General features: G+C 43.2%; 1 protein-coding gene across 1 annotated transcript in view; it reads left to right on the forward strand.

The window, feature by feature from the left end:
• Nucleotides 1–293: 293 nt before the first annotated feature.
• The window catches only part of LRPPRC (leucine rich pentatricopeptide repeat containing), a 113,772-nt gene continuing 100,996 nt past the window's right edge, over nt 294–13,069 (forward strand). The window contains exons 1-2 of the mRNA XM_006159906.3: nt 294–484; nt 12,157–12,353. Of these exons, the coding sequence (XP_006159968.1) occupies nt 336–484; nt 12,157–12,353 (346 nt within the window). The 5' untranslated portion in view covers nt 294–335. The remainder of the gene's footprint in view (nt 485–12,156; nt 12,354–13,069) is intronic.

The raw sequence follows: 13,069 nt of genomic DNA on the forward strand, positions 1-13,069 counted from the left end.
TGCGCCAACCTGGGAGGAGTCGACCTCTGGCGACTCTACCAACGAAAAAGGGAAGGGGTTCAATGAGTGAACATGCTGAGGCGAGGAGCGTAAAACAGAAAGAACAATCCGTCAGACAATAAACCAAACACTATTGCTGTTTATAAATATAGTGTGGCTGTCACGCTTTCCTGGGAAGTAGGCTTTTCCACATTGCTGCAGAAGACAGCGGCGGCCTCCCCCTACACTTGGCGCACCAAGGACGTTGGTCTCTCCCGCACCGGGCGACCTCGCGGTCACGTGCCCCTCCTGTCCTTCTGGCGGAACGTGCGTTCTGCAGTGGGGACGACCCAGCCATGGCAGCCCTTCTGAGATCCGCCCGGTGGTTGCTCCGCGCCGGGGCGGCCGGGCGCCTCCCGCTCTCCCTGCGCCTCCTCGCTGGCTGCCCGGGCAGGCCGCACGCCGCTCCCTGCCTGCCCACCGCTCGCGCGGGGCCCGCCGCCGGGTGAGTGCCCAGGCCCTTCGTCCTGCAGGCTGCAGCGCCGGGGTCCTCCGGGAGTGTGGGGCCTGGTCCCACCTCTGAGCCCTCCACACTCTTCACTGTTCCAGGACCGAGCATCCGGGGCTTTGGACCACCCTCCTAGCCGGAGGTTTTCGGGTGACTGGGCTCAGCGCGTTCAGAAGGTCATGGCCACGGGCATGGCTTTCTTCGACTCGAATGCAGCAGCCCTTGTTCCCTTGGAGTGGGTCTTGCCCTTGGGCTACCGACAGCCAGCTCGATGGAGGGCGCGCCTTGGACGCTGCTGGGGGGGATTGCGTGGTGTCTCCCTCCTTACGACTGGTCAGCTGGGGTACTTACTCTCGTGGGATCACTTTGGTGATCAGTAACCTTTAGTATTTAGATATAGAGACTTTTGATTTTTTAAAATTTTTTGGTGGGCAAAGGAGAAGGATTGGGGTTTGGGGGTGAGCAAGGAACGCTTTAGGGTTGAGCATTTGATTATGATCAGTTTGGTTTTTTTGCCTACATTTTCTTGAATGGAGTTCTCCTTTAGTATTTGTGGACGGGAGTTGGCACGTGGATCTGTCATCTAATGCCTAAGAGTACACATGCGAAGCACAGTTGGGATCTGGGGATGCAGAGGCGAGTTAAATTCCCCTTGGGTGTGTCAGATGTGTGAATAAATGCCCTCATGGTTGAGATTTGTCAGGAAATAGGTTTAGTATAGATTTTTTGAGGAGTTAAAGTTGATCAAAGAAAGTTAACTTGAGTAGTAGTACGATCACCTGAGAAGGGGGGGGGTTTAGCATTGGAGAAAAGTGGTTTTGATATACTAGTGCTTACAAATAGAAAGTTCATGCAAAAATGGAATTTAAGTACAAGTTTATTTTTGGTACAAAAACTTTTGAAATCCACACAAGTTTTTCGAAACATGCATTTTCCATGAACTTTTTGAAGACACCCCCCCCCCCCAATAGGTGCTTTGGGGGCTAACTTAAGGACTAAATGCTAGGGAGCTGGAGTAGGTGGAGGCTAGACTGCAGGCGCCTCAATTTATTTGCATTTTGCCATCGGATAAGTTACTAAATATCTCCAGATCCAATTTCCCTAGCCATTAAGATGGGAGTAGTAATAGTGTTGTTAAGAGTTTGTTTATAGAAAGAGCTTAGTACAGGGCCTGGTAGTGGAAAGTGCTTTCTTAGTAACTGTTATAGTAATGGCTGTGATTATGTGGGCCTTCATGGAAACCTGATCACTGCATAAAGTTATATGAAGTGTTTTATGACTTCCCAACAACGTAGTTATAAATCCTTGTAACTTGGAAGCCTGCCTGTGTTTTCTTATTAGACCTGAGCAGGTAATCTTCAGAAACCATGCCCCTGCTTTCACAGGACTGTTTATCTTGGCTTTCAGAGAAGTTTCTTTTGAGAACATTGTGCTGATTATCCTTAATTTTCTAGTCCTTAACATCTCATCTTTACTCTTGGATTTGAGGGAAACTGAAGATGGAGGGAACACAGTCTAGTAGAAAAGAGATTGATCTAGTGCCCAGACCTGGCTTCCATTTAGTTACCGCATACTCTTAGATATGTTACCTAGCCTTTTTGATCCTCAGTGTCACTATCTGTAAAGCAGAGGTGACAAGGCCTTTCCTGCTTGTCTTTGTAAGGCTGGCTTCTTGTCATTCAGCATTCAAGTGTTATCTCTTGAGAGAAGGCTTAACCTCTCAGCCCTCAATCCAAAAAACCATTACCCTATTTGAGTTTTACCCATGGCATGTCTTGCTTCTCTGATATGATTACTTCTTTATTCTGTTTCCTTCGTAGAAGTTGATCTGCATGAGAGCAGAACTTTATTTTGTTGTGTGGTCAGCTCCCTCATTCTTCTGGACCATGAACATTCTTTCTATACAGTCTTCTGTCCCGCAGCCTGTGAGCATGCCCAGCTCTTTTCCACTTTAAAACAAAACCTGTCTCTGGACTCGGTATTTGCTATAACTTCCCTGTACAAATTTCTCTCTCCTTCAGTTCTTCATGGTTTTCACTCTTCCATCCACTGCATTCATACCACTGGCAAAGGCCACTGTTACCTGTCTTATTTATTTATTTATTTTGGAGAGGTTTTTGCTATAGGGCATGTGCGCTCACCAGAGACAGAGACAGAAAGCAAGAAATCACCCCCAGGGGGGATAGCCACGCCACAATCCCTTCTCCTTCATTCTCCTCTCGGGATCTTGGGCACGCATGCCCACGTACCCAGCGTGAGTTTAAGCCACGGGATCCAGGAGTTGACTACATGGGAGTCCAGTGACGTAGCCATTATGCCAACTGCTGGTCCCTTTATTTTAAATCTGCTATAGGACATGTGTGCTCACTGGAGAGAGAGGGGAGAGAGGTAAGACAGCACCTTCTGGGAGGATGACCGTGCTGCAGTCCCCTCTTCACTCTCAAAATCTTGAGCATGTAGGGAACCAGCAGTTAGCGTAATGGCTATGTTGCTGGACTCCCACGTAGTCGACCACGGTTTGCGTCCCGGACCCGGTGGCCTAAAGCTCAAGCCGGGCGCGTGTGCGTGCATGCCCAAGATCCCGAGAGGAGAATGGAGGAGAAGGGATTGTGGCGTGACCATCCCCCCTGGGGGGTGATTTCTCGCTTTCTGTCTCTATGTCTCTCTCTGTCAGGCGAGCGGACGCGCCCTATAGCGAAAAACCTCTCCAAAAAAAAAAAATCTTGAGCATGTAGACACTCGTGCTAGGTGTGTTTTCCAAGCTACTGGTTTGGGACTTGGACCACACAGTCAACCATGTGGGATCCAGCCCCTTTAACCACCATGCCACAGCCTGGCCCTGGCTTATTACTTGTTGATTGTTTGATTTTTGGTGTGCATGTGTGGTATTTTAGACAGGAATTTGTCTTGCTGGGTTGCAATCCTCCTATCTCAGCTTCCTAAGTGGCTGGGACCACACACGCACCCCACTGCACCCGGCTTTTAGGGTGGGCTGGGAACTGAACCTGGACCCTCCATGTGGCCTCAGCCTACTGACAGCAGTGTCCAGCACTACTGTTGCTGGACCTATCATCTTTAATGATAAAACTCATGGGCCTTGAAGCAAATTACAAAATGTGAGGAAAACAAACTAAAATCACTCTTGATTCTACTACTCAGAGCCATTAACATATCCTTCTAGTCATGTATATATGAGAAGTACATTTAATTTTTCCAAAATTAAAAAATCAATTTTTAGGTATTGACTTCTAGCATATTACTTTATTTCTTAACTTTCCTTTCATAATACCTTTTTTTTTTTTTTTTGAGAGAGAGAGAGAGAGAGAGAGAGAGAGAGAGGTTTTTGCTATAGGACATGCTTGCCAGAGAGACAGCGAGAAATCATCCCCCATGGGGGGATGGCCACGCCGCAATCCCTTCTCCTCCATTCTCCTCTTGGGATCATGGGCACACACACACGTGCCTGGCGTGAGTTTATACCACTGGGTCCAGGACTCTAACCACAGTCGACGGCATGGGAGGGGAGTCCAGTAGCCATTATGCTAACTACTGGTCCCCATAATACCTTTTCTTACATTGGTTCTTTTGTTTTGTTTTACCAAAGAGAGAGAGAGGGAGGGAGGGAGAGAGAGAGAGAAAGAACTCACTAAGTGATCATGCCACAGTCCTTCCTCCGTTTCACCACCCAGCCAGGATTTGGGGTACATACACATGTGCTTGGCATGTTTTTCAAAATACCGGGGTTGAGATTCAAACAGTAGTCAGCCATGTGCGATCCACCCCCCAGTGCACAACATTTAACCCCTGCACTACGGGGCCCGCGCAGCACCCTCTTTCTTGATTTTTTGCATCTCTTTTTTTGGGTATAGGGTACATGCACTCATTGGCGAGACAGAGAGCGAGCGAGAAATCATCCCCCAGGGGAATGGCCACACCACAGTCCTCTCCTTTCCATTCTTTTCTTGGGGTCTTAGGCACACACACACATGCTCCTGGCATGAATTTTAAGCTGCCAGGTCAGATATTTGAACTGTAGCCAACTGCGTGGCAGTCCAGTGACGTAACCGTTACCGCCATCCGCTGTTTACTCTCTTGCATCCTTTAAGGATTTTTCCTTATTGCCTCCTTTTCTTCCTGTTCTTAAATACCAGTGTCTTTGGGACTTTTGCCCTGGTCCTTTTGTGCTTTCTCTCCTGTCTTTTTTTGATTCCCTTTGAAATGACCTTTTCCACTTTCAGGATATTAGCCCTTACCTTTCTGTTGATGTCATTGTTTTCTCCTGGTCTGGACGTGTCTGGCATATGTGCGCCTACCTGGTCGAAGTACAGGTACTATCGATCTCAAATCGGGCTCATCTCTTTTTTTTTTTTTCCAAATCTGTTTCTCTTTTGCTCCCTGTTTCAGTGAATGTTGGTGTTTTAGCTGCTTCCCATGGAAGTGAGAATTACCAAATTGTATTGGTGAAACTTGTTGCCTGGAATGGGTGATTAAATCAGGTGGGGGCTTAGGGGATGAGAGTATTTCCTTCTGTCTCCACTGCGCATGTTAATCATTGTAGCTTCAGACAGCCTCTCACCTGACTATGGCTGCAGAGGCCTAGGTAATGTCTCTGCTGTAATTTTAGCCACTCTACCCAGCAGCTAGACTGGTATATTTTTTGTCTGAACAGGAATAGATCATGCCACTATTTCTGCTTGTTAACCAGGGGGGTTCTGACACAATTCTGTACACAGAATAACATCCTGATCTCTTAGCTGTAAGAGCCTTCATGATCGTGTACAGTCTTTCCCCTCCACCCTCACCCCTGCTGCCATCTGTTGCTCATTCATTTGGCCTGTGGACTCTTCCACCTCTGCTTGGAATACTCATCCCCTGCATGGCTGTTCCTTTTCATCCTTGGCCAAAAAATGTCAGCTTTTTTGTATATTTTACCTAAAGTGGAACCCTGCTGTTAATTCTTTTTAATAGTCTCCTGTCTATTTTCCTAGTACCACAGTTGGATTTTTATTATTTTATTTAACTTTATTTATTTATTTTATTTTGACCAGAGAGGGACAAAGAGAGTGAGAAAGTCAGAAAGCAAGCTGTCAGGTCCAGGACTTGAACAGCATTTGGTCATATGGGACTCCAGCACCCTTAACCATGCTACCTGCCGGCCCCCTAATTATCACATTTATCCACTCAGTAAGTAGAGAGCTGGGACTGTGCCTGACACACAGAAAGTGCTTAGTACATATTTTGAAGTAATAAAGAATGTAGGGTTTTTTTGTGATAAAAGTGAAACACAATAATAGGAATTTTAAAGGTAAATGGTTTCAGGGATGACGGATCTGACAGTTGTATGAAGAAAGGCAGAAGTCCAAGAAACTCGTTAGGGGGTTTGTTGCCAAAATCCACGTGTGTTCAACGAAGGTCTCAGAAACAGACACCAAGACTCAATGTGAACAGTGAGAGAAACTGAGCAAAGAATTACTGTAAGGTTTTTAGTTTGAGAGAATAATGTAGTGGTATAATTGGATTGGCAGTAATGGAAACATTTGAGGAAAACTGTTACCTTTTAGATTTTTAAAAATATACATAGATTTGGGGCTAGCAGGTGGCATGGTGATTAAGGCTTTGGACCTGGAAGCTTGCTTTCTTTTTCCTTCTCTTTTTCTCTGTCTCTGTCTCTCTGTCTCTCCTGAGAGTGCACGCCACTCTTTGACCCCCCCAAAAAAAATTACTTGGAAAACTGTCCAAAGCATACAAAGAACTCTTGAAACTCAACAATAAGTTATAACCTAATTTAAAAATGGGCAGAAAAATCTGACAAATCAATGACAGGTAAGTGGCAAGTGAGCACATGAAAAGCTGCTCCACATATGTCAGTAGGAAACTGTAAATTAAAACAATAAGATACCCATCAAGAGTGGCAGAACTTCAAAGCACTGAAAACACCGAATCCTGGCAGGGATGTGGCCACAGGAACTGTCGCGTACTGCTTACTGCTGGTAGGAGTGTAACGTGGGGTAGCTGTTTGGAAGATAGCTCGGACGTTTCTTACGAAATTAAACGTGGATTTACCACAAGGGAATCATTGCCATTTTTTTTCTTTTTTAAAGAATTATTTATTTATTTAGTTAGTTACTTCCATTTGTTAGTATTTTCCAATCTAGAGAGAGACAGAGAGAGAGAAAGGGAAAGTGAGAAAGCAAGCCCACAGGTCTGGGACTCAGACTGTGGTTGGCCAGGTGCAAATCCAGCGCCTCTATCCACCATCCCACCTTCTGGCCCTTTTTTTTTTTTTTTTTTTTTTTGCCACTTTTTTCTGTCATAACACACCCATTCTTTGGGTATAAACCTAAAAATGTAAAAATTTAAAGCTTATTAATTTTCTGAAGACAGTAATTCAGGCTAAAAGGGGAGTTCTGTGGAAGCCCACTCAACATAGTTGATCCTTGTATCTTCATTACTTTTTTAAAAATATGGACATTAAGCTGTTAGTTGTTAGCTTTTTGTGCTAAGGAGTAAACATGAAAACCACCACTATAATTAACAAAACAAACAAACAGAAAAACTAACTTTTTTTTTTTTTTTTGCAGAGGTTTTTGCTATAGGGCATGTGCACTCGCTAGACAGACAGAGGTAGACAGAGAGACAGAAAGTGAGAAATCACCCCTTAGGGAGGATGGCCACACCACAATCCCTTCTCCTCCGCTCTCCTCTCAGGATCTTGGGCACACACACACAAGTGCCTGGTGTGAGATTTTAGCCACCGGGTCCGGGATGTGAACCGTGGTGGACTGTGGGAGTCCAGTGACATAGGTATTATGCCAACTGCTGGTCCAAAACTAACTTTTTAAATACCAGGTTTTATTAAAGAAAATTCATAGGCAGGCTGAATATTAGTGGTGAGTGCCAGAGGCTCAAGAAGGAACCTGGAAAGTTTAATCAGAATTGTAGAGGAGCTGTCATAATATTTGCACTAACAAAACTGTTTTTCTTTATGTGGTTAAGTCAAGTTTGGTCACAAGAATTGGGAGGCAGTGAGTTTCAGACAGTGCAAGCCTAATGGGTGGTTTCTACCTTTTATGGACCCATCTTAACCCCTGGACCTGTTCTGTTTTTCCTTTCTGTCACCACATACATTGCTTCAGGCGTATCAACGTGCTTTTTAAAATAAAACGTGAGCATATAGCTACTGTAAAAAGCAACAGGGGGCCCAGTGGATGGCGTAATGATTAGGTTGCTGAACCCCCATGTAGTCTTCCATGGTTCACATTCCAGACCCTGCTGCTTAAACTCATGCCGGGCGCATGTGCGTGTGTGCCTAAAATCCTAAGAGGAGAATGGAGAAGGATTGAGGCATAACCATCCCCCCTGGAGGGTATTTCTCACTTTCTGTCTCTCTCTTCAGTGAGTGCCCTATAGCAAAAATCTCTAAAAAAGACAACAGAGAATCCTTTGGAAGAGTGAGAATTCTTTGCCTAAATATGTAATCCTTTCCTTACCCAGTTTATTTTATAGTAGATTCATGTTTCTGCATAACTAACGCCTAGCAAATTTATTAACCAAAGGAGACTTGGTTGTGTTAAACTCCTGCATGTAAGAAAAATTAGCTTCACAGTGTTTGGTTTAGACAGCTTCAGCCTGAATTGATTTGTGTTTGACTGATTTTGCATTTTAAAACTGCAGTTTAGGGCAGTCGGAGTGGCACAAGTGGTAGGGGTATCATTTCATGTAACTGAGACCACATGGTGGCTCAGGTTCAGTTCCAGGACCAGCCTGAAAAAACAGGCCTCCTGTGGTGATTGGAGTGTGTAATCCTAGCTAGTTGGGAGACTGGGGTAAGAGGAGCCATGCGTGGTGAGATATGTCAAAAATACTCTCTCGGGGACCAGCAGTTGGCGTAATGGCTATGTTGCTGGACTCCCATGTGCTTGACCGTAGTTCGAGTCCCAGACCTGGTGGCTTAAACTCATGCTGGGTGTGTGTGTGCGTGTGTCCAAGATCCTGAGAGAAGAATGGAGGAGAAGGGATTGTGGCATGGCCATCCCCCCTGGGGGGTGATTTCTTGCTTCCTATCTTTCTGGCGAGTGCACACACCCTATAGCAAAAACAAAAGAAAACAAAACAAAAAATACTCGTTCCTTTTTTCCTTCCCCAGCCTCTCTTTTTCCCTCTCTTATTAAATAATAATAATAATAAAACCTATATTTTAGCAAAAGTTTTATGCTCTTTAATGGGTTGTGTAAAAAATGTTGGCACATATACTTCACTACAATTTTGAAATTTGTATGTTCAGCTTTTGAAAAAATTTTTAAAGAATTATTTAATTTTATTATTATTATTTAATTTGCTATAGGGCACATGTGCTCAACAGCGAGTGCAAGCCACCAGGTCCAGGACTTGAACTGTGGTCAGCTATGTGGGAGTCCAGCACCTCAACCACTATACTACCTAGTGGCCTCCTGTTGGGAAAAATATATTATTTCACACTCATCTGACACATTGTTCTGGGTAATTTAAAATAATGTTACTTTGTGTTTGCTTTACTAATAAGGGGTAGTTGAGTAACAACTGATAGAATGACCAAATAAACAACCATGGAAACCTTTAGAAACCTTTTTGAAAGTATGTGTCAGAGTGTATTTTCTGTGATTTGTAGGTGATAATTAGGCATTTAATTAACTCAACTCACTTAACAAACCTTAGTCAATTAATTATCTCTAATGTGCTGATCACTAGGTTTATAGAGATAACACGTTGTGTTAGTAGCTTGTTTTTTCTCATCATATTCTGTTTCTTCATGTAGGTGGAATCATTGATGGTCACAGTGGTTGTGAGTTGTTCGAGATCACAGTGGTAGAATTTCTAATGTAGTGTCAGTTTTATCTCCTCTATGTTTTATATAACCTTCTAGTGAAACCTTTAGTGCTCTTTTACATATATAAGCATTCAGTTTGTGGCTGGTCTTCCAGGTTAATAGGATAGGAAAGCAACAGCAGTTTTATTTATTTATTTATTTTACTCGCGGGCATATGTGCTTACCAGAGAGAGACAGGGAGAGAAGAAAGAGTACCCCCCAGGGGGAATGGTCTCATAGCAATCCTTTCTTCTCCATCTCTTCCTTTTTTTAAATTTTAGGCAAGACACATATGGGCTGCCTTAAGGATCAGGCTGCCTTAACCATGAGGCCGCAGAGCCAGCCCAGTGCTTTTATTTTATTTTATTTTTAAATTTTGTTTATTTTGTGGGAACTGCACCTTATTTATTCTGAGTGTATTCTAATTCCTTTGGGAAAAAAATAAAAGCTGGATAAATGTGGTTGATGCTAAAGATGAGTCAAATACACAGGCAGTCAGTCCCTCTTAACCCTTTCATACATGTAAAAAAGGTGCCCAAATCGATGCGTGGCATAAATTCAAAAGGAATTTTTTTGACATCCAACCTGCACAAGCGGTGGTTTGGCTTAAAGTAAGACGTTTCTGGTTTTCCTCTGGATTCACTTGGATCCTTAACTTGCCCCAAGTTACAACTGAGTTACTCTTTCCAGGCTTTTTGAAGCATCTTTAAGTTTTCCCAAGTCCTGTAATTGTTCCATGTTGCAAGTAAAACTAATCTCAGAATAGGATTGGGGATCAGTGTTCTCTATGTTTAAGGTCACCAAATGTGCAGGTCGGTACAGCTTATGAAAAAGTAGCCCCTAGAGGGATACCTGTAACCTTTTCTCCATTCTCCTCTTGGGATTGTGGATACACACACATGCATCCAGTGAATTCTTCAAAGTCTTGGTCTAGAACTCAGCTGCACAGTTGGTTCTGTGGGATTCAGCTATCCTAATCACGTCACCTGCTGTTCCCAAGGTTGCTTGCTCTTTACGAACACATTTGTACTATTAGACATTACCTAATTTATAAATATTTTTGTTTACCTTTTTCCTGAAATTAATGATGTCTAACACAGACCTAGTATTATTTTTGATGGTCACAGTTTAAAATAATTAGCCAAGTGTATGACTAGCATTTTGACACATGAAAAGCAGGTAAGAATTGAAGGCTGAGGGCAAGGCAGTGGCGCAGCGGTAAAGCACGATGCTGTGTGAATCAGTCCCACCTCAGAGGAGGCCTTCCTGAGTACTCAGGGCACGTGCGTACCCACAATCCAGGGCTGGCAGAAGACTGAGGGTGGATTGTGGCATCAAGACACTGTTGGGGTCTTTCTCTCTCTCTTACTGTCTCATTCTCGCTCTCTGTTTTTCTCACTTATAGAAGAAATAGATAAGCTCAGGACCAGCAGGTGGCGTAATGGTCATGTCACTGGACTACCACATAGTTGACTGTGGTTTGAGTCCTGGACCTGGCGGCGTAAAACTCACACCGGGCATGTGTGCATGCCCAAACTCCTAAGAGGAGAATGGAGAAGAAGGGATTGCAGCATGGCCATCTCCCCGGGGGGTGATCTCTTGCTTTCTATTGAGCACACATGCCCTATAGCAAAAACCTCTTTAAAAATAAAAAGACGAAATAGATAAGTTAAACGGAAAAGAAATGGGCCAGCTGGTTGCATGGGAGTTAGGCAGCTGGATCCCACACGGCCTACTATGCAGTTCCAGTCCCTGATCTGGTAGCTTAAAAAACATGCTGGGCACATGTGCATGCATGCTCATAATCCCAAAAAGATTTCGGCATGAACATCTCTCAGGGAGAGGGGGGTGCATTTTCACTCCCACTTGCCCCCCGTTTCCCTATAGTGAATTTAAAAAGGGGGAGAACTTTTAAAAAAAATTGAGAACTGAAATGTTATTACTATAAAATGGTTCAAATATATTAGGCAGATTTGAAATTATTTTGGTTCAAGTGATTTTTTTTTTTTTTTTTTTTTTTTTTTTTGCTTTTGGGTGTGTGCACTCACCAGCAAGCCAGACAGAGACAGAGGGACAGAAAGTGAGAAATCACCCCCCAGGGGGGATGGCCACGCCGCAATCCTTTCTCCTCCATTCTCCTTTTGGGATCTTGGGCACGCACACACACGAGCCCAGAGTGAGTTTTAAGTCACCAGGTCCGGGACACGAAACGTGGTCAACTACATGGGAGTCCAGCGACATAGCCATTACGCTAACTGCTGGTCTCTCAAGTGATCCTTTTTTAAAAAACTGCATAGTTTTAATTTAGACCTTGGTCTTTTAAATTAATAATAAGCTTATACCTAGAAAACAGTTGAATGTAGTTATCAGAATTTTGGATATATTTTAGATCTCTTGTATCATTTATAGAGGCGAGATGCATAAGCTGCTTCATTTTCTTTCATTAACTTAGTTTTGCTTAAAAGTGGTTATAAAAACACTTGATACATACCATATTGTCATCTTAGTTTGGAAAGATTTCAGGTTGAAAGATAGCAAGACACTTTCAGTTATTCAGGAGACTTACTGCGTGTATAATTTACATGTGTGCGAGAGAGATTTGATCCAAAACAAATGTTAAAACTCTTTTTCTAACAGCTGATACTTCTCTGAATTTTGTGTGTGTGTGTGTGTGTGTGTGTGTGTGTGTGTGTGTGTGTGTGCCGTGGCTTAGATATTCAATAACTAAAGAAAAAAAAAATAACTTTGTATATGTTTTACTCGAAAAGCTGTTCTATAGACAATAATTAACTTATTTGATTACTAATCACATTTCATTTTGTAGGGGGCTACTGAGCCAAGCCAGGCTGTATGCCATTGCTGCTGAGAAAAAGGACCTTCCAGAGGAGCCAACCACTGTGTACAGGAGGAATGCTAGTCAGTTCGATTGGGCTCTAATGAGACTTGATAATTCTGTCCGAAGAACCGGCCGCATCCCGAAGACACTTCTACAGAAAGTCTTTGATAATACATGCCGCTCAGGTATTAAAACATTTTCTGTACAAAAAGTTGAGTTCTTTAGTAGGTACTTGTTTGGGGGAAAGCTCTTACAGGGTGTATTTGATTCTTTTCAGTTTGTTATAGTCTGTTAAACATTAGGATTTTCTTACTCTGATTGTGATCTCTTAGCTATCCAGCTCAGCTGGGCAAAGTTCAGAGTGATTAAAACATTTTGTTTTAAATGATTATATTATTTAAAAATCAGTACATGAAAATTGTGTTTTGCTTTCCTTAGTTTATCGACGTAGAGTCACTTTCAGTGGTAAATTGTCTTGGAAGATCTTAGAATTTCTTACCTTCCACCGTGTCATGTCAGCTTTTCCAAAGGTGATGACATCGGACAGATTTCCAGAAAGACTGAAATGATCACTTCCTTTTCTTTTTTTTTTCAGTTAGCCACTAAAATCTATTTGGGTCACTCATGTTTTGATAAGCTGATGTCAGCTACAGTTCCTTCATCACCCCTCTGTGCCCCTAAAAAAGCTCACATTGCAGACACATAATGTTGCATGCAGTTTGAGAAGATTTACTAGCTTCCCAAAGCCGGTTCATGGAGATCAATGACATTACGAAGCCTAGGTATAAAATCTGGTGATGGAGGCTGATAGATGGCGTGGTGGTTAAGGGCGCTGGACTCCCACATGCTTACCACTGTTTAAGTCCCAGACCTGGCGACTTACTTTCTTCCTCTCTCACAC

Source organism: Tupaia chinensis, unplaced genomic scaffold (genome assembly GCF_000334495.1).
Source record: "Tupaia chinensis unplaced genomic scaffold, TupChi_1.0 Scaffold000661_1, whole genome shotgun sequence".
Lineage (NCBI taxonomy): Eukaryota > Metazoa > Chordata > Mammalia > Scandentia > Tupaiidae > Tupaia > Tupaia belangeri.